The sequence below is a fragment of the Cervus canadensis genome, chromosome X (assembly GCF_019320065.1).
Source record: "Cervus canadensis isolate Bull #8, Minnesota chromosome X, ASM1932006v1, whole genome shotgun sequence".
Taxonomy (NCBI): domain Eukaryota; kingdom Metazoa; phylum Chordata; class Mammalia; order Artiodactyla; family Cervidae; genus Cervus; species Cervus canadensis.
The window spans coordinates 140,769,132-140,791,158 of record NC_057419.1 but is presented as its reverse complement, the minus strand read 5'-3'; the positions used below and the strand labels follow the sequence as shown (position 1 = coordinate 140,791,158).

The 22,027-nt window shown below is 37.3% G+C and overlaps 1 protein-coding gene across 2 annotated transcripts in view; it reads right to left on the bottom strand.

Moving 5' to 3' along the window:
- The window catches only part of RNF128 (ring finger protein 128), a 98,242-nt gene that overhangs the window by 14,906 nt on the left and 61,309 nt on the right, over positions 1 to 22,027 (bottom strand). For both annotated transcript variants that reach the window (XM_043459086.1, XM_043459085.1), the window contains exon 2: positions 13,318 to 13,565. In XM_043459086.1, coding sequence (XP_043315021.1) covers positions 13,318 to 13,565 — 248 coding nt within the window. The remainder of the gene's footprint in view (positions 1 to 13,317; positions 13,566 to 22,027) is intronic.

Below are 22,027 nucleotides of genomic sequence, written 5' to 3'. Positions count from 1 at the left end.
TGGATTCTGAGAGTTTTTTGCTTGTTTCACTTAACATATACCTAGATGAGTCTGAATATGCAAAGGCAAGTCTATGGTTCATTTAGGGAATAAGGACTAAAATATTACATTTATATCTATCTATCCATATACACACACACACACACACATATATATATATTTGAATCAAAAGTGAGGTTTTAATATGGAATCTAGAAAAATGGTACCAATGAACCTATTTGTAGGGGAAGAATAGAGACTCAGACATAGAGAATAGACTTATAGACACAGTGGGGGCAGGAGAGGGTGGGAAAAATTGAGACAGTAGCATTGAAATGTGTACATATTACCATGTGCAAAACAGATAGCCAGTGGGAAGTTGCTGTGTAACACAGGAAGCTCAACCTGGTGCTCTGTGACAACCTAGAGGGTGGGATGGGGTGGGAGATGGGAGGGAGGTTCAAGAGGGAGGGAGGGAGCATATGTATACCTAAGGCTGATTCATGCTGATGTATGGCAGAAACCAATGCAACACTGTAAAGCAATTATCCTTCAAATAAAAAGAAATTAAAAAAATAAAATTTAAAAAAGTATGGGGGAAATCTAAAAGGCGAGGGAAAAGTGAGAAAGAAAGGAATCAGTGAGAGACTATCTCTTTGTATGGGATGAACTGGTGGGCGGGGGTAGGGGGGAAACCAGGTAGTATGAGATATTCAGTGTTAATTTGAAATTATTCGTGAAGCCACATATAAACCTTCCTTCTATTTCAGTAAAATCTACCACATATACAAATGCCTCAAGAAAAGATAATATATGTGTAAATTGAAGAAGAGGCCAGGTTTCACATCTGGGTGGATGCTGTATGGAATAGAGAGATAGTATGTTTAGCAGGGCAAGATGATAAGCAATCTTCCTATTTCGTATTGTGAAATGAACAAACTTAGAGAAATTCAGCAAAAAAGCAGATGGGCAGAACCAGAAGTCTTGTGAGAATGTCAACAGCTTCCTCATCCCCCTGTATGTACCTCCATCCCCAGCAGGGAGACCCCCTAGCTGACATCAAGGCTATATGAAAATTAGAGATAATTTAAGTAAGTGTTTGTCACTCAGTCGTGTCCCAGTCTCTGTGACCTCATGGACTGTAACCCACCAGGCTGCTCTGCCCATGGGATTTCCCAGGCAAGAATATTGGAGTAAGTTGCCATTTCCTTCTCCAGGGGGATCTTCCCAACCCAGGGATCAAATCCAGGTCTCCCACATTGCAGGCAGATTCTATACCATCTGAGCCACCAGGGAAGCTATGCAAGTAAAGTATCCAGCATAATGTCTGGCTGATCGCAGACACTCAATAAAATGTTTATTAAATGAAAATATAAAGCATTTTCATCAATAAGCATTTTTATACATGTCTGTAGTAAATGTAGTTTGGAAGGGAATAATCCATGAGTATAGGTGAAGTGAAGTGAAGTTGCTCAGTCGTGTCCGACTCTTTGCGACCCCATGGACTGTAGCCTACCAGGCTCCTCCATCCATGGGATTTCCCAGGCAAGAATACTGGAGTGGGTTGCCATTTCTTTCTCCAGGAGATCTTCCTGACCCAGGGATTGAACCCGGGTCTCCTGCATTGTAGGCAGACGCTTTACCGTCTGGGCCACCAGGGAAGTCACATGAGTATAGGTATGTGAGGCTATTCTTTAATGCCCAAATCCACCTCCTATGTAAGATATCATTTTGTGAAAGGTATTTTACTTGATGCCAAGGTGATTACCGCCAAAGTATTTTTCTGCTGTCACAGTAGCAGCAGAAACTTCTCAGATTGTTATCTGACTGGCAAACAGCTCATAGAAACAGCTACTAGGAAGGCCTAGCCCTTAGAAGGAAAGAAGTGCTAACTGAAGCCCTTTCACTCCCTGTTTGAAGTTCACTCAACAAGGGGAATTTTATGATGGTACTTAATTTTGAGCCTAAATATTTCCCTTCTATTTTGTTACTTGCATCACAATAATAGAATGAAAGTGAAATGAGGTACACTTAGGGTCTTTAGAGCTGGAAAAATTCTTGGAGTTCAACTAGCCTGATATCTAATCTGACAGATAAGAAAATTGATGCCAAAAGAGAAAGACTACCTTGTTCAAAATCTCAGAGTTGGTTAGTGTCAGTCCCACCGAAACCCAGAGTTTGGGAACACTTAACTCTGACATCAAGGTAGTCATCTTTTTGTTTACTGTGGCTTGGAGTAGGAAGCTAGTACTACTTCCTTATATTTATATAATTATTTAAACAAATTTTTAGTTTGTTTTGTTTTTCTCTTTCTTTTTTATTTTTTTAAATTGTGAAAGTATGATAACACATTTACAGGAGACTTAGAAAATAGCTGCTATATAATTTAAAATTATTTTTGATATCTATTACCTCACTTAATCCTCACAATATCCCCTAAAGGAGACAATATCTCTATTTTAATGCCGTTCAAATAGAGGCTTGCAAAAGTAAAATAATTTGTCCAAAAGGGAATGCAACCTCTAAACGACAGAGTTAGTACAGGAAGTCTGCTCTTCATACCCCGAGATTCCATTATAATACAGCCATCCAAAATCGTCTGAAGTTTTTCCAACTCCTGGATTCTATGGTCTGGCAAATTGTGGCCAGTCCTTATAGTGAACAAGCAGTATGCCCACAGGGCTCTGGCCTTGGCCTAAACTTCCAAACATTACTACTTTTGTTTCCTATAAAACATAAGGTATTTCGACATGAAGAAGAGAAAAATGTAGACGATACAAAAATAGAGTCAACAAGAGAAAATAAGACAAGGAAAAAGTGAAGTTGATGAGAAGTCTTTGACAGCCATTTTGCACTTTGTCTTTAGCGCACTTCTGACTTAGGTTTAGGCAACCAGCTCCACGACAACTGGGGAAATGCACTCACAAGGAAGTGATACATCGCTAGTGTATTTACATGACTAAGCCTGCACAGTTTGATTTCTCATTCCAAAATATTCAACTGGAGGCATGAGCCTCCAGTGCTAGTGCTTATCAATTCATCAGGGATGGATGCTAACTATACAACTTTGATTATATCCAAGACTAACTGCAAATTAATTTGAGAGATGGGATCAAAAGCAAACTTTAAATGTAATGTTCAAGTCTATGTTGATGAAAAAAGTGGAACTTACATTAAGACAAATGCTTTTTAAAAAAAAAATTGAGGGGGGACAAAAATATAGGGAAAAATTCAAGACGCCAGAATATCCTAAGCAAGGGACTTGATTATGAAAGATCTCTAAAAGATTTGCAGCACAGCATATACCAGTGTTTAAGGAAGCAGCCCTAGAATTTTAAAAAGCCTTTGAAAGGAAATCTGAATGTTTCCAATAACTCCTACCAAGCTTTTATAAGGAAAATATATTTCTTTCAATACGGAGGTGTGACTTGTGGTTTTGTTAAGAAGCACAATTTTTAGAACCTGAATAAAGGTCACTTTTAAAACTGCCATCAGCACTCAAAATATTAATATTTCACTGTCACATTGATAGTAGGAGTTTCCAAGATGCGCCCATTCCTCTAAAAACTGACATGAGAACAAGATTAAGACCAAGTAGTTTATATTAAGGGCTTCCCAGGAGGAGAAGAGGACGACAGAGGATGAGATGGTTGGATGGCATCACTGACTCAATGGACAAGAGTTTGAGCAAATTCCAGGAGATGTTGAAGGACAGGCAAGTGGGGCATGCTGCTGCCCATGGGGTCACAAAGAGCAAGACACAAAGAGTAAACCTGGTGTGCTACAGTCCATGGGGTAGCAGAGTCAGGCGCGACTGAGCGACTGAACAACAACAGCTGGCTCTCGTTGTAAAGAATCTGACTGCCAATGTTTGAGACACAAGAGATGCAGGTTCGATCCCTGGGTTGCTGGAGTAGGAGATAGCACCCCACTCCAGTATTCTTACCTGGAAAAATTCCATGGGCAGAGGAACCTGGCGGGCTACAGTCCATGGGACCGCAAAGAGTCGGACATGAATGAGCACAGCACAGCACAGTTTATATTAAATACATGTTGAGATTTTCCTGGTGGCTCAGACAGTAAAGCAGCTGCCCACAATGCAGGAGACCCCAGTTCAATCCCTGGGTCAAGAAGATCCCCTGGAGAAGGGAATGGAAACCCACTCCAGGATTCTTGCCTGGAGAATTCCATGGACAGAGGAGCTTTGCAGGCTACAGTTCATGGGGTCACAAAAAGTCGGACATGACTAAGAAATTAACATTTTGGGAAATATGAAACCTCTCTCCAATTCTGTCTCCTCACCAGTAAGTAGGAATATTAATAATCCTATATAGGATTGTTACAACAATATTTTGGGCTTCCCTGGTGGCTCAGTGGTAAAGAATTCACCTGTCAATGCAGGAAACATAAGAGACACAGGTTCAATCCCTGGGTTGGGAAGATCACCTAGAGAAGAAAATGGCAACCCACTCTAGTATTCTTGCCTGGGAAATCCCATAGATAGAGGAGCCTGGTGGGCTACAGTCGCAAAAGTGTCAGATACAACTTAGCAACTAAACAACATGTTTGAATAATATTAAGTCAAACCCTTGGGTGTCCCTATATGCTTTAATATTTAAAGATAATGTGCCCAATGCAAACTATAATTTATGTTTTACTTCTTAAAAAACAGAACTTCAAGAGTGTATCTACTTTGGTACACAAATTACTTGGGACACCTTTTCAGTACCTCTCCATCATATCAGAATTCCTATCCTATAAATTCCAACAGCACACTGTTTCCACCTCTTATATTCTGTAGTTGTATTATTCATGTGTCTTTTTCTCCTAGTGGATTGTGAGTAGGTAGAAGACTGGGCCTTAATCATTTAAAAAAAATCCCCATAATGCTTAATCTTTGCTCAAAGAATAGCTTTTGAATTTAGAAAAACAGATTTTCTCATCTAAGTTTTATTCATTAAAAGCCTCTACTCAATCAATTTTGAGGGGGAAAAAAGGTTTAGAGAACATGTATTGGACTCCTGCCATGCGTCAGGTTTAACCCTAAGTTTTTTACATGTGTCATCTTGTTTAAACAGTAACAACCTTATGGAATAGCATTTTAATATCCAAATTTTATAGACAAGAAAAGGTCCTGAAGCTTGACTAAAGGCCAGGCAGCTGGTTAGTTGCAGAGCTGTGATTCAATTCAAGCCCAGGTTCTATCTGGCTTTAAAGCCCATGATCTCTCCACTATAGTACAGTGCCTCCATTGTGTAACAGGAAAGAAGCCTTTAAAGGGCTTCACATTCCTTGTGAAAAAGATAAATGAAAGAAATTAAAAAAAAAAAACCCTCAAAGTTAGCTATTATCCAATCTTCAAATCCTTCTTCATTTGACTACTTACTGTGATTTGGGGAACTCTCTTAAACAAGTGTTTTATATCAACATATTCTACCCACCTCCTCACCAGTTCTAAGAGATACCTGGTCTAAGAAAATTTGGCAGAGTAGAAGACTGATTCAAAGCAGCTTGGTTGTTGGCCAATTTTGTTAACAGAAGCTTAATGTCATTACTCTATTCAAAAGCTGGGATGGTTCTAGTCACTGACGAATTTCAGCTGTACAGTTTCTTTTGTTGTTGTTCTGAGTGACACTTTAAGTGGGCCGAAAATGAAGATTTGCGGCAATTCTCATCCTATATTACAAAGTTCAATTTTTAAATTACAGTGAACACAAAGATATTCTACCTATTTTACCTATGAATTTATATTGAACTAAGTAAAATAAATGTTTTAGTCTGGTTATTTGTCAGCCTGATTTTTGGTCCCAAGGTATTCAGCTTTCAGTTTAACTGAAACCCACATAAAGAACATTAGGCATGTAGTCGAACCTAATAACTTGATGGGGGGCTGGTCAGGGCGAGTATATAAAAGAAAGGAAAGAACATGGATATAAGCAAACTAGATTTTCCTGTTCTTTAGCCACAACTTTTTTAAAAATAAAAACTTCCACAAAAATGTGGCTCAGAATCAAGTCAATGTATGGCAAAACCAATACAATGTTGTAAAGTAAAACAAATAAATTTAAAAAATAAATTAAAAAAATTTATAAAACAGAAAACTTAAAATCAAGAATTATGGTAAGAGGATTCTTTTACTCAGATTCCTGTGAACAAAATCAAAATCTGAGTGTTGTGACTATTTTGACATATGAGAACTGAGTTATTTTTTCCCCAATCAAAAACCTATGCATCGAATCACTGTGTCATACATCTGAAACTAATATAATATTGTATGTCAATTATACTTCAATTTAAAAAGCTACAGTTTGCATGCTGCAACTGGAAGATTCCACATGCTGCAACAAAGACCTGACACAGCCAAATAAATAAAAATAATTTTTAAGAAGAGTAAGCAAAAACACCCCTATGTATAATATTTGAATGGGAGGATTCCTAAAGGAAAGAGGAGCTGCAGACTGTAACACAGCTTCCCATAAGTCTATGGAATTACAGAAATACGAGTACAGACCATTTGCATGAAGATGATCCCTGTGAACAGTGTGAAGAAATACACTGTAAGGAAGAGCATTGAGAAAAGGGGGAATTTGACCCAGGGGATAGGTTATGACTCAGATTATAGCATTTTTTCAAAGACACAATCAAAACCTTTATTATAGTAAGTGAATATTTTTAAAAAAAAGTCCTGAGAGACTCATTGTAAGAGCTTCCTTTTGTTCAATGAGAAAATCACAGAAAAACTAGGTCCTACTCAGATAAGAATTTGTTTAATCTGCTCTTCTCATGTAAGAGCCAAACCAGTAGTTTTGTAAAGGGTTCTAAACCTCAAATTTAAGCAGGAACAGATACATACAAATGTACCCACTATAAATATAAAGATAGATAGATAGATAGATAGATACTGGTACAGTATGCAGACACCTGCTAAGTCTTCCAGTTAATTTCATATACTAGGAGAGCAGAGAAAATTTAATGTGATCAGAAATGTTTCAGATATTTTTAGTCATGCTTTAAGCTCAAGGACAAATTTTAAGATATTAATGCAGCTAAGTTCTTCCTCATCTGAGACCACACAGGAGTGCTATCTCTTTGGCAGCAAACTGCAAGGACACATGTGACATATCTCTGCCCAGGAAGCCAATTTGAATCTCAGGATGTGAGGCTCAGATGGGGAACTGACTGGTCACTATATAATTCTGCTAGCAGTAGGCCATGCTGCCCCAAACTCAGGACCCCAACAATGAAACCAAGTGCATATTATTTATCTTGATTGTTGTGCCAAGTACCCATGACAAACTGGTACAACATGGTCCATTGCTTCAGATGTATATAACGAAATTATCAACCACTAACATAAAGAACACTTTGACTAATCTATTTTGTAAATGAAAGTCTGTACCACTTAATCTCCATCACCCCCAGCCCAATCCCCCTCACCTTTGGCAACCACCTATTTGTTCTCTGTATCTGTGACTCTGTTTCTATTTGGTTATGTTTATTCATTTGTTTTGTTCTTTAGAATCCACATATAAGCAAAATCATACACTATTTGTCTTTCTCTGCCTGATTTACTTGACTTAGCATAATATCTTCTAGGTCCATTCATGTTGTCACAAGTGGTTAAGATTTCATTCTTTTTATGGCTGAATAATATTTCACTGTATATAGGAGATAAAGAGGTACAAATTTCAGTTACAAAATAAACGAGTCACAGATATGAAATGCACAGTGTGCGGAATATAGTCAGTAATTATGAGTGTGTGCATGCTAAGTTGATTCTCTAAGGCAAGAATATTGGAGTGGATTGCCATTTCCTTCTACAGGGGATCTTCTCAACCCAGGGATCAAACTCAAGTCTCCTGCATTGGCAGGCAGGTTCTTTACCACTAGCACCATCTGGAAGCCATTAATAATTATTCAATATCTTTTTATGGTTACAAGTAACAACTATACAATCATGGTGATCATTTTGAAATGCACAGAAATATCAAATCATTGGGTTACGTACCAGGAACTAACATAGTGTTATAGATCAATTATACTTCAAAAACAAACAAACTTATAGAAAAAGAGGTCAGATTTGTGGCTACTGGAGGCAGATAGTGGGGGGAGGGGGGATTAGATAAAAGTAGTCAAAAGCTACAAACTACTATTTATAAGATAAGTATGTACTAGGGATATAATGTACTATATGACAAATATAATTAACACAGTTATATATTATAAATGAAAGTTATTAAGAGAGTAAATCCTAAGAGTTCTCATCACAAGTGAAAAATTGTTTTTTCTATCTCTTTAATGAGTATCTACATGATGATGGATGTTCACTAAACCTGCTGAGGTCATCATTTCAGGATATACGTAAGTCAAATCATTATGTTGTACACCTTAAACTTACACAGAGCTCTATGTCAATTATATCTCAATAAAAGTGGAAAAAACAGAAAATCAAACAAAACAAACAAAATAAAACCACCTTGAGAACCATTTTCCCAGGGTTGGCTAAGGGCCAAGCATGGTTTCCTGGGAGACTCTCAAGGAGTAAGCAACTAAATCTATTGTATTGTCTCTTTACAATCCACTCGCTCTCTTTCAATCAAGGTCTTTTTAACAATGAAACAGTCATATTTGGGCTTTTACAGTTAGTACAGCATTTATATATAAGGTAAGCAAGAGCAGAAGGCAAATGAAGGATGAAAATAGGCTCAAATAAATTATTCTTCTAGTCAATAAGACCATTTAAGACATCTTTATATTGATGTAACAACTTAATTATCTGTTTACTCCCTTGATCTATGGACTTGAACTTTGTGATAAACTTGTACAGAGATATTTAAAGTAATGAACTACATCTAATTCTTCCTCAGGCTAGTCACTCTCCATTGACATCACATGCTGGGAGGTTTTAGTTCAGTTTCCCAATACATTTGATTATCATAAAATTTGTTTATATAAGGCAGCTGAATCTTACCAATACCAGTATTACACCATCACAATGTAGTTATGATACAGTTTCATTTGGTTACAAAAGAAATCGGGAAGTATCACAGAAGTGTTTATTAAATCTTCCTAGAATAATTGTTCTTTGCCCACATATCAGATATCATGGACAAGTATTATCACCAGTGGTGATGATTCTGTCATTTCTAGATTCCATGTTAGCTCAGGACAAAGCCCATCATTTGTCTCAAGTCACACTATTATACAGTTTTCCCACTGACTGTTGTGCAGCAAGCCCATCTCCCTTCCATGGGGAATACATGTGTATCATTCAGCATTATTCCTCTACCTCATCTCATCAGTCCATCCTTTGGTAAAGGTCAGTCAGAGATCAGTAATGTAAGTTACAATTTCACCCAGAAAACTTCCATAAGTTTGAGGATCTGCATGTGTCTCAAAGATGCTCTTGCAACTTCCATAAGTAAAAATGGAAAGCCATTACCCCATGACTACTTGGATCTCCATTCAAAGTAAAATAGTTAACAGACCCTGTTGTGTCAGAGTATATGCTCTTTCCCAGTGCTGAATGCTAGCATTCTCTAGCATTATTATTGGCTCTGTGTGACCATATTACCAAGTCTTTACCATCTTTCCAAGTAGATTCCCATTCTTTTCTTTGCTCTTGGAAGATGATTCCCACCAATCTGTCTATGTAAGAGTAATTTCTTTTCTTCTGAAAGACACTTTTCACTAAAAGTGAATTCAGCTTGTTCCATTAGACCAAGGCCAGCTTCTATTTCACCTAGAGCCCTCTTTGGTTTCACTGGCTGATGTTTAACCCAACATGTATCTTGTTTCCTTTGAGTATTGATTGCTTGAATAAGGTTAAGGTACATGCACTGTATACCCAAAATGCAGGGTGTCCCACGTCAGTCATGTGTATAGTGGTCACTCCCAAATTCAGTTTAGTCTGAGCATGCCATAAGGTTTTCCACAATCTTTCTTGTCTTAGGTTAGGGTGGTCCCCAGGGAAAACATGAATCCACCTGCTGCTGCTGCTGCTGCTAAGTCACTTCAGTCGTGTCCGACTCTGTGCGATCCCACAGAGGGCAACCCATCAGGCTCCTCTGTCCCTGGGATTCTCCAGGTGGGAACACTGGAGCGGGTTGCCATTTCCTTCTCCAATGCATGAAAGTGAAAAGTGAAAGTAAAGTCGCTCAGTCGTGTCTGACTCTTCGCGACCCCATGGACAGCAGCCTACCAGGCTCCTCCATCCATGGGATTTTTCAGGCAAGAGTACTGGAGTGGGTTACCATTGCCTTCTCCCTGAATCCACCATATAATGCCTAATATGTTATTTTCATTCACAACCCATTGATACTTTTCATCTTGTTTAAAAGCTTTCCATCCACAAAACCAGGGATAATGTGTGCTCTTACACAGCATACTATGGCTTGTCAGGCATGCAACCACTACATGCTGTCCATTATACTTTGGCATTTTGGTCATCAAATTTATGGTCATACATTTATCGGTTTGCCTGACATTATCTGCTATGTGTCAAAATGGTTCAGAGGGAAGACATACCCAAATAATTTAATCAATCCCTAATGTTCTAATGAAGGTAAATTTTTATAGCTCAGTTTCAGCACCATTTCGACCAGTGAAGTGGAGATAATGCAGTCAAATATTTAGTGATAGTTATAACTATCATATGCATCAAGCTCTACATTTTAAAAATGAATAGGAAGTTATGAAAATTAAATAACATGTAAATGACATTTCAGCACTCTCAAGTATATATAAGCAAAAGGGATTATCAGTCTCATATATTTAATCTTTTAGTCACCAAAAAATAAACAGATACAGCCCATTAAATAGTGAAAGATGCCCTCTCAAAGCCTTCTCTAAAAGGTGAGAAGTTTTAATGCTATTCTTAACTATTTGTACAGAAGTTAACTTTTTTAAGAAATAAAACTATGAAAGTTACTTAAACAAGTGATGAGATCAGAGTTAAATATCAATGTAGCTTGTGCAACACCAGGTAGCTCTTTATGAACTATATTATTTGCTTATGGGGTTTAATGCCATGTTAATAGACTTCATATAGCACTTGGAGAACAGAAATACATACTTCACCATGAACATTCAGAAACCAAACACTCTTCTCATTGTAACTATAACCTTTGAATAATAGTTCATTATACTGGATACCAATTTCTTTCCAATCTCAGAGATAAAAACCAGCACAATATACAAATGTCAAATATTAACACAGTGTGAGACTACTGAATTGTCTGGCACAGGAATTTTAAATATCCTTTTGACCACAACTAGTAACAGGCTGAACCTGCCACCAATGTGATAAGCTGCTTCTTTAAAGAGAAGTACAGAAGTCAATTAACTTTAAACATTGAGATAATCATCACTCCTTACCATATGCTGGTGTCTAAATCTTTACAAAGGTTTTATAATAAGATATTAATTTTTCATCTATTCCTAAGCTTATTTTCTTGCCATCTAGAAATCCTCACTGCTCCCCCACTCTCAAATAAATTGGGTTCATCGTTGCTTATTGAAGAAAAAGTGCATGAAATGGTCAGAATCTGTCTTTGGAGAAACTTTTAAGTACATATATAATCTTGCCCCCCACTATGTGATCAGCTGAAAGCCTTAAATCCCTAGTGAACATTCTGGAGATGTGGCACACAGCTTTGCTGTTGTGTTTAGAATTCCTGAGAGAGACAGGAGGTTAAGAAATGATTGTGACATGAATCAGCCATGGATTTACATGTATTCCCCATCCCGATCCCCCCTCCCACCTCCCTCCCCACCCCATCCCTCTGGCTGATTCATGTCAATGTATGGCAAAAACCACTACAATATTGTAAAAAATAAATAAATAAATAAATACAAATTTAAAAAAAGAAATGATTGTGGTGTGGATCAGAGTGGAAGCAAAGGAAATGCTAAGAAGTAATCAGATCCTGGATATACAATGAAGGTAGAAACAAAGGACTTACTGACAGAGGTTATACAGGAAGTGAGAGAAAGAGAAGAATAAAGAATTAACTCCAAGTTTTCTGGCCTGGGGTCAAAAGAAGTTCTTTTGAAAATGGAAGCAATTACTAGTATGTATCGGTGTCTACAATAACAGAAGACAAAGCAGAGGATAGCGGGTATAGACACAGATGTAGAAATGTGGTAGAAGCTTGCGGAAGTACTCTTGATTACTTCAATTTTCTCAGTGGAATAAGACCCAAAATACAAGTTGAGAGTAAAACTGGAGGTAAGTACTAGAGATCTGAAGAGAAAGGAATGTGTACCTATGAAAGGAGAGGAAGTGGCTAAGAAAAGATGGTATGATTGTTGGGCAGCATTAAGCAAACTCACTCTGAGTTTGTGGTCACAAATTTAAAGTGAGATTAGCCAGTTGTAGAGATGCTAATGTTTTTCTGCTACGTCAGCTAAGCAAAGAACAGGCACAGAATACGTGGGAAGTAGGATGTAATCAGGATTGGGTTTTGACAGCAAGTATAACAAAGAGAGAGAAGGGCCAAGGAAACTGAAGATACATGCATGGGAATGGCTATGGAAGTTAAGCTGAGTAAGGAAGAGAAGTGAGGATATCAGAGGGATGAGGGGCAGTTTAAAGGTAGTAGGATCAACATTAGACAAACAGGTACTTCCCTGTTCAAAGATACTTCAGTAATTTTGCTCTATTATTTCTATACTCTGTACTTGTTTATACACCAGTTGTTAATATATGGGAGAAATTATGACTCTGTCACTCTGTCTGGAATTGAGTATTATATTATGCACAATTAGATCTTTAAATTTGCCTACTCATAATATTCAGCCTAGTCTCTCTTCCCAGTCCTGCCCCCAAATGCAAATGAACACATGCATACGCACATAGGAGAAAGAAATGGCAACCCACTCCAGTATTCTTGCCTGGAGAATTCCATGGATAGATAGAGTAGCCTGGCAGGCTGCAGTCCATGGGGTCGTAAGAGTGGGACACGACTTAGTGACTAAACCACCATCTTGTACTTTCTAGTTTCTAAATTTTCTATATTGCATATGAAATGCTTTTGTCATTTAGAAAAATGTGCAAAAGAACATATGAATTTATACCCATATATACTTAAATGCTTGCTGTGCTCTCTAATAAAGTATTAGAAGATTTAACCCAGTAGGATTAAAGCCTTAGACCAGTTTCCGAAAATAAGAGATCTGAGAGTACAGAAGCGGACATACTTTTAAAAACTACCAGTTTTCACAAAATGCACGCATGGATCATTGTCCAGCAAGGGAAGCATATTAAAATGCATGACACTGAATCTACAATTAAAACAGTAAAATATTTTTAAATTGGAAGAAAGGATCATTACAAACCTGCTTTCTGCTTTGAGCTCTTGCATTCCGTAATCTTCGAGCAGAATAAAAGATAAAATAGCCCACAGTTGCTGCCGTAATAATGAAAAAGGACACAGAAACAAAAAAAATCGAATAGTGATTCACCCAAGGACCATGTTTTTTCCCTACTTCAATGACCATTGTAACTTGTATGCCTCTTTGAATAGATTGTAGAATTTTGGTGCCTTTCAGATTGCCAATCATGATTGCAACAATGTCTCCTGCACCTGTAAAAGAAAAGGAATTCAGTTTTAGTTTGGTAAAGCTAAAGTATAAAATTTTTCCTAGTATAAAAATCCAATTGCTAAAATGATTTTAAAGGACACTCAATGAGACAAAGGAAGGACACTCCTTCATTCAATTAACATTTATTGGGCACATGTGTATATATGTAAGTTACAGGGAATATAAGCATACTGAGACTTGGTTACTGACCTTAAGGAACTCACAGTTTAGTAAGCAAGCCATGATATTAATATATAATAAATACCTCCCCCCTTCTCAGGTTTGCTACCTATAATTCAAAAGTATTGGCCTTGGGGCCCAATTTGCCTCTTACATGAAGGTTTTCTTTTTTTTTTTCCATTTATTTTTATTATTTGGGAAGGTTTTCTTAAAGTAGTCACCTGGATAGTAGGGAATTCTCCTAGAGAATCTGAGATTTGGGAAAAACGAAAAATTTAACTATGTATTTCTGAATTTATAAAGTGATAGACTATCTCATGAGCCTGCTACTAAAATGTATAAGGAAGGGACTTCCCTTGAGGTCTGGTGGTTAAGACTCCACACTTCCACTTCTGGGGGCATGGGTTTGATTCCTGGTTGGGAAACTAAGATTCCACATCCCACATGCAACATAGTCAAAAAAAAAAAGAAAAAGAAAATGTATAAGGATATATATATCAGGATTAGTAATTTTTGATAATGATTACAGCCTAAATGGACAACCTGTATATATATATATGTGTGTGTGTGTGTGTGTGTGTGTGTATATATATATATATATGTCCGTGTGCCATTTTTCTATATCCTCAAAAGCAATATAAAATTTGTCCAAGGTGCCCTAAGGTTTTGCATGGACTTTGGCCACCTCATGCGAAGAGTTGACTCATTGAAAAGACCTTGATGCTGGGAGGGATTGGGGGTAGGAGGAGAAGGGGACAACAGAGGATGAGATGGCTGGATGGCATCACCGACTCAATGGACATGAGTTTGAGTAAACTCCGGGAGTTAGGTGATGGACAGGGAGGCCTGGCGTGCTGCGATTCATGGTGTCGCAGAGTCGGACACGACTGAGCGACTGAACTGAACTGAATCAGGTTAGCAATGAATATAACATGTACAATTGATAGAAATGTGTTTCCATTCAACTCCAACTAAAGTCAAGTCTGAAATGAGACTAAACTTTGTACTTAGTCTAATGGTCTAGAAGTCTTAATCTAAAGGCTAAATCTCTGTAACATCTCCCGCTTTACCAACTTTATAAATGTTGTGATAAAAATAAACGACAGACATTATCTTTCCCAATCTTTCCCAATGGTGTGAGAATGTTACTCTTACCAGTCCAATGCTTATCATGGTTTATATTCCTTCTAGTTTAAATGACCTGAGATCAGTAATGTTTAGGAAAAGGTTAGAGTTCTTTGCTATTCACACTTTCAAAGATCAAATCAAGAGTACAAACCTCAAATGGCAATGCCTATAGCAGAATTATTACCTAAGTAATCTCCTAAATTTATGGTCCCCAATGGCCAAAGTCTACAAAAGATCAAGATTCTCCCCTCACTTGAAGTTACTAACTCAAAAAATGTATTCACAGGGTATTAGAGATCCTTGAAGTTCCAAAAGACATTATTTTATTACAGGATAGCCATTCAGTTAAACCCTTTTATATTACTGCTGACTCATTTGCCATTACTCAGTTTGGTAACACTGAAGACTCACTTTCTCCTCACTTACATGAGTAAAATTTCAAAAGCAGCAGAAAGTGAAGGAGGCTAAAATGTCTTCTGTTGTATCTCTTTCCTCTATCAGTATATGATGCAAATGGTCCTAAATAACTGGCTATTTTGCCAGAGAGAGACTGATTTTTCTCTTTATTTGGGAGCTTTAAGTTTCTAGCCTTGGCACTAAAAGCACAGAAAGTGAAAGTGAAAGTGAAGCCTAGATGCCCATCAGCAGATGAATGGATAAGGAAGCTGTGGTACATATACACCATGGAATATTACTCAGCCGTTAAAAAGAATTCATTTGAATCAGTCCTAATGAGATGGATGAAACTGGAGCCCATTATACAGAGTGAAGTAAGCCAGAATGATAAAGAACAATACAGCATACTAACACATACATATGGAATTTAGAAAGATGGTAACGATAACCCTATATGCAAAACAGAAAAAGAGACACAGAAATATAGAACAGACTTTTGAACTCTGTGGGAGAATATGAGGGTGGGATATTTCAAAAGAACAGCATGTATACTATCTGTGGTGAAACAGATCACCAGCCCAGGTGGGATGCATGAGACAAGTGCTCGGGCCTGGTGCACTGGGAAGACCCAGAGGAATCGGGCGGAGAGGGAGGTGGGAGGGGGGATCAGGATGGGGAATACGTGTAAATCTATGGCTGATTCATATCAATGTATGACAAAACCCACTGAAATGTTGTGAAGTAATTAGCCTCCAGCTAATACAAAATAAATAAATAAATAAATATTAGGATAGGAATTAAAAAAAAAAACAAAAAGTAAAACTCATTGGATAATTCAAAAAAAAAAAAAAAGAAAGTGAAGCCGCTCAGTCATGTCCGACTCTTTGCGACCCCATGGACTGTAGCCCACCAGGCTCCTCCGTCCATGGGATTTCACAGGCAAGAATACTGGAGTGGGTTGCCATTTCCTTCTCCAGGGATTGAACCTGGGCAGAGGTTACTCTGAGTCAGGGCTCAGAGTTTAAAGCGTCTGCCTGCAATGTGGGAAATTATTTCAATTCTATTTTGTAATTATTTGGCTTTTCTCTACAAGCTATCTGTCAGGAAAGCTTCTGGTTATAAAGTTTTGATTAACTATAGCATTCACTTCTGATACTGTAAAATGTATAATATTTGTATAGATCATTCTAAAAATGAGGTTTAGGAATATATGATATTTCTAAAGACTTCTTTTTAAATCACAGATGCATATATAAATGTTTTTTACTAATAGAAGTACATTTTCTTTCTTTTAGAAGATATGAGGTGGGTGGCAGGGGTGGATGCTCAGGAATATACTGGCCTTCGTGGTCAAATGGAGATTAAAAAACGAGGAGAGTCAAGAAATGTACACTGTCTACACATAAGGAACAATGCTGTGCTCCAATTACCCCAATTCATATTCATATATGCTATATATATTACAACTATCTATTGAATTAGCTTTCTAATCATATAAAAGTCCTATTTCTAAGCATTATTATACATCTCCTAGTCTTTACACCCTTGTGACTATTTAAAAACTGCTCCCCCTCCACTGTTTCTGGTTACAGTTAATGGCATCACAACCCACTGGTCACCAGGTTTAGTGACATCAGAATCACATTTGAATACCCCCTGCCAACCGAGTCAGTCTCATGTATTGGGTTGGCTAAAGAGTTCGCTTGGGTTTTTCTGTAACATCATATGGAAAAAACCAAATTAACATTTTGGCCAGCCCAATAGAATACAGGCTTCCTGGGTGACTCAGCGGTAAAGAATTCACCTGCAATGCAGGAGATGAGGCAGGAGCCACAGGTTCGACCCCTGGGTCAGGAAGATCCCCTGGAGAAGGAAATAGCAACTGACTCCAGTATTCTTGCCTGGGAAATCCCATAGACACAGGAGCCTGGCAGCCTACAGTCCACAGGGTCCCAAAGAGTCAGACATGACTTAGCGACTGAGCATGCATGCATGCAATAGATAAAACTTCCTTAGCATCTCTCATTTTCAGAACCTCCATTCTGTTCCTGTTGCCTATATAATAGGCCCTCATAATTTCTTTGACGGAACTACTTCAGTAACCTAACTGGTCACTCTTGACTCCAAATTTCCCCTTTCCCTTAAAGTTTCATCAGTGTTTACCATCCTGGTTGACTTTTGCCATTATGTAGTTGGATCATGACTCTTCCCCACTCAAAAATCTTTACTGGCTCCTTATTACTCATTAAATTTCTGACTTCTTGGCCTAGTATTTAAAGCCTTATATGATCTGGTCCCAAACCAACTTTTCCAGTTTGATGTATCTCCTCTACAACCATATCTCATGAACACTTGGATCCATCCAATCACATAGGATCGGCTAGTATCTTTCACTTTTCATAACTTTCCTTTTTTTCATTCTGTTCTCTCAGCCTAAAATGTCCTACATCTGCTGACATTCCTCATTCCTTTTCTGCCTATGTATTACTTAACTCCCAGTTCAAATGTTGCCTTCTACGCTATTTTCCCCCCAAGTTCCAAGTGAGAATGTAAGTATTTCCTCTTTGTTCCCCTGTCACTTGGGTTTTAACTTCTAGCTAGTAGTTTATTTTCTTTTGCATTTCAATTGGCATGCCATACGCCCTCTGTCTTTTAGTTAACTATAGCAACACTCCCCTTTATCTAGTATTGTCAGGGAATTAGGTACTCCATATAAGCAAAATTCCCAAGTTTAATAAAAAAGTTTCATGCACATACTTAATTTCAACAATTTTGAATGGACATTTAAAAAAGCCATCCATACTGCCCTACTTTCCTAACTAGGATATACTGATTATGATTTACTATTGATAGTGGATCATCTTTGTAAACCATTATTTAATATAGTAACTAGGTTATTTGTCCCAAAACTGGTATGATTTTCCAGCAAAGTCACAGATTTGGGGAGCTAGAATCAACCTTAGAGATCATCCGGTCTGACTCATTTATGAGCTCTCACTTTGGGTAGTTTTCTTTGGGGGAGACAGCTTGTCACTTGTTGCTTCTTTTCACTCTTTCTAATTTTATACCTCTAATCTACTGTCAGCTCTGAAAAGTCAATCAAGCTTGGATCAAAGCAAAGAGTAAAACAGGCTCCCAGAGAGAACTTGAGGGGTTCGGGGCAAGTACCCTCTGATATTTAGATTGGTTGCTCAGTGATATTTTTACTTCCTGAATCCTGGCTACTTTCTGGATAATTCAAGTTGCCAGATAAGATCTATAAACTAGACCTTATTCTAAGTGTTTTACCTGTATTAACATATTTAATCCTTATATCAACCCTACAAGATAGGCATTGCCATTTTCCTATTAGAGATAAGACTGACTAACTTGCCTAGGATAACACAAACTAATACATGCAGAGCTGGTATCTGAAACCAGGTAGTTTGGCTTCAGTGCCTCTGCTCTTCACCATCATTCTACATCAGTTCTCTATCTTCAGTGAAACCTAAAGCTATTATTTGACAGTAAAGAATGAAAAGTAAATAGGTACATTGGAGGAGGGAGTGGTAAGATTTAATGACTGGCTCTTGAGGGAGATGGAAGAAGCCTTGATTTGTAGTGTGTGCCAATTTCCATGTCATAAATACTACTCCTATGGCCATATAAGTGGCTTCCCTGGTGGGAATCTGGCCTTCCTGGTAAGGAATCTGCTGGCCAAGCAGAAGACATGGATTCAATACCTGGGTCGAGAAGATCCCCTAGAGAAGGAAATGGCAAACTGCTCCAGTATTCTTGCCTGGGAAATCCCACGGACAGAGGAACCTGATGGGCTATGGCCCATGGGGTCACAAAAGAATCAGACATGACTTATTGACTAAACAACAAACAACAACAATGGCCATAAAAATGTGGAGTTAGGAAAATATGGGTACAATTGGCTGAGTCAGAAAACTCCAGTGCACCACTGGACATTATAGAGTCAAAACTTAAATACATATAGTATACAATTATAGCAAAATTATTAATACTTTGCTTATTCTTTTCACTTTTTCATACTTACTTTAAAAAGTCAAAGTTCATGTACAGCCCCAAGTTAAATTTGTTTTTCTACTTGATACTCTGTTAAAACCCAAAGAATATGTACCCCAAAACTTCAAAGAAGAACAGTCAGACTTCTTTTTGTGGAAAAGAAAAAAAAATCTTTTTCTGACTGGGGCGAGTGAGTGAGTGAGTCTGTGTGTGTCTTACCACAGCAGGCAGGCCAAGTCTTTTTCTCCCTTAAGCTTTCTTCTTGTCTTTAAAATATTGGAAATTCAGGAGGCTGTTATTATGCTTCAGCTGATTCCAAACCTCTCAAATTAAAATTAATAACTTTGTAAGTGATTTTTTAAAGTCTCACACAGCATATTCTGTATAAAAAGTTAGTCATGGAGTCGGGTGGAGAGGGAGGTGGGAGGGGGGATCGGGATGGGGAATAAGTGTAAATCTATGGCTGATTCATATCAATGTATGAAAAAACCCACTGAAATGTTGTAAAGTAATTAGCCTCCAACTAATAAAAATATTAAAAAAATAAATAAATAAATAAATAGACTCAACATGAAAAAAAAAAAAAGTTAGTCATTTATTACTAACCTATATCATTTAATCTATGTTCCTTATACTGTAGAATTTTGCATATCAGTTTATTCTCTCATAGTAGTACAATAACATATTACATGCAAATATTTTTACCACAATCTTTAACATTATTGTTATTTCCTTAAACCATTCTTACAGTTGATCTTTAAAACCAATGTAGTGCACTAATACATATTCTTAAACAAGTTGTCAAGTGTTCCACTTTTCTATCCAACAACTTTGCTATAACAACTATCTCCTTTGGAAAGGACTAAGCCTAGGAAGCCAAATATGGGTTGCACAGCCCAGCTAATTACAACATAGTGTTAAAAAGATCAAGGCTATGGTTCAATTAATCTTCTTGTGGATCACTCATACAGAAGATAATACCTTGAAACTCATTAAGTATTTTGGAAGTATTTACACACACGACAGACACTATGCTAGGCCTTGGGGCCACAGAAAGGAATAAAATATAGTCCCTGCCCTCTAGGCATTTGCAGATGTCTCCTGTATATTAGCCTTTCACCATTAGGAATATGAACTAAGCCTGAAAAATTAATTGTACATATCCATTTTCATGGTCAGTAATAGAAAACAATAATTTCCAAACCGCATTCTGAACTGATACTAGGTTAGTAGAATTGCTTCCTACATAAAAAAGACTATTTTCTTTCAATGTCCAGTAATTTGTAATATAACAAACTGTACTTGTTTTGATATTTCTGAACTTAGTAGAACTCTTTATTTAAAAGTTGGAAACCAGAAATGGACTAGAGTTTGAGGGAGGGAAGAAGTATAATGTCACAAAAATAACTTTGAAGTGGGAATCACACCACTGGGTTGCAGCTTTTGCCTGAAGGAGACAGGGCTTGTACTAAGCTTCTAAAATCAATTCTGGCAAAGGAATAAGACAATTTTCTCCTGCTACCCTTATGGAATTTTCAAACCAGCTATTTATTAATTTCATTGTTTTTTCAAAAATCATAGCACCTCTTCCCCGCCAAAAGAAAAATCTTTAATAGACTAAAAGTGTCATATGAAGAAAACTGATCATTAATTGGAGAACAAACGTTAATGGCCTAAACCCTGATCACAGAACAGCTGTAATTTCAGGATTTAAATCTCTCTAAATCTGCACTCTGTTTCAAGGACTTATTTATAAATTTTAATGCTTTGTCTCTGATAAATTTTCAGAGTTGAAAAGCAAAAAGGAAAAGCTGTCATGTTTACAATTCTAGTGTGTTAACATCACTTTATAGTTGACAATTTAATGGTCAAGAATAGCTAATCTGAACCCTTGTTGCTTAAATACACGTTCCGGGTCCAGCAAAACTTTGACACTTATCTTGATAGACAAAATGTAGCAGTTACTCAATTCTATAGGGAATCTTTGAACTTCCCACTTAAAAACCATTAATAACATGATGTGGCTCAAGTTTCTCACATTTTCACTCTGCTATCTAGGGTATTTTGGGAGAAGAGACAGATTAGGAATAGATGATAATTTAGCATAAGAGGAAATTTAGACTCTTAATCTCAAATGCTCAACAATGAATAATGGATACATGTATATGTATGGCTGAGTCCCTTCGCTGTTCACCTAAAACTACCATAACATTGTTAACTGGCTATACGTGTGTGTGCGCTCAGTCATGTCCGACTCTTTGCGGCTCCATGAACTTTAGCCTGCTAAGCTCCTCTGTCCATGGAATTTTCTAGGCAAGAATACTGCAGTGGGTTGCCATTTCCTACTCCAAGGAATCTTTCCAACTCAGGGATCAAACCAGCATCTCAAAGTCTCTTATACTTTCAGGTGCTAGTGTTAATTGGCCACACCCCAAGAGAAAATAAAAAGTTTAAAGTTTGAGAAAAAAAAAAACAATGAATAAAGGTTTTGGCATGTGCTTATCTTGGGAACAAAGATAATAAAATAGGCTGTGGCAACTCTTACTACTGTTACTGAATATCATTCAATTAAAATATCATTCAATTATAATTAGTATCTTCATCACTACTGGCAAAAAACACTTCATAGTTATTATTCATAATATATAGAAATTTGACACTAGGATCCTGCTGGTGACCAATATCATTCATTTCTTTCAAAAAACTAATGAAATTATTGTTGTTGTTTAGTCACTAAGTCATGTTTGAC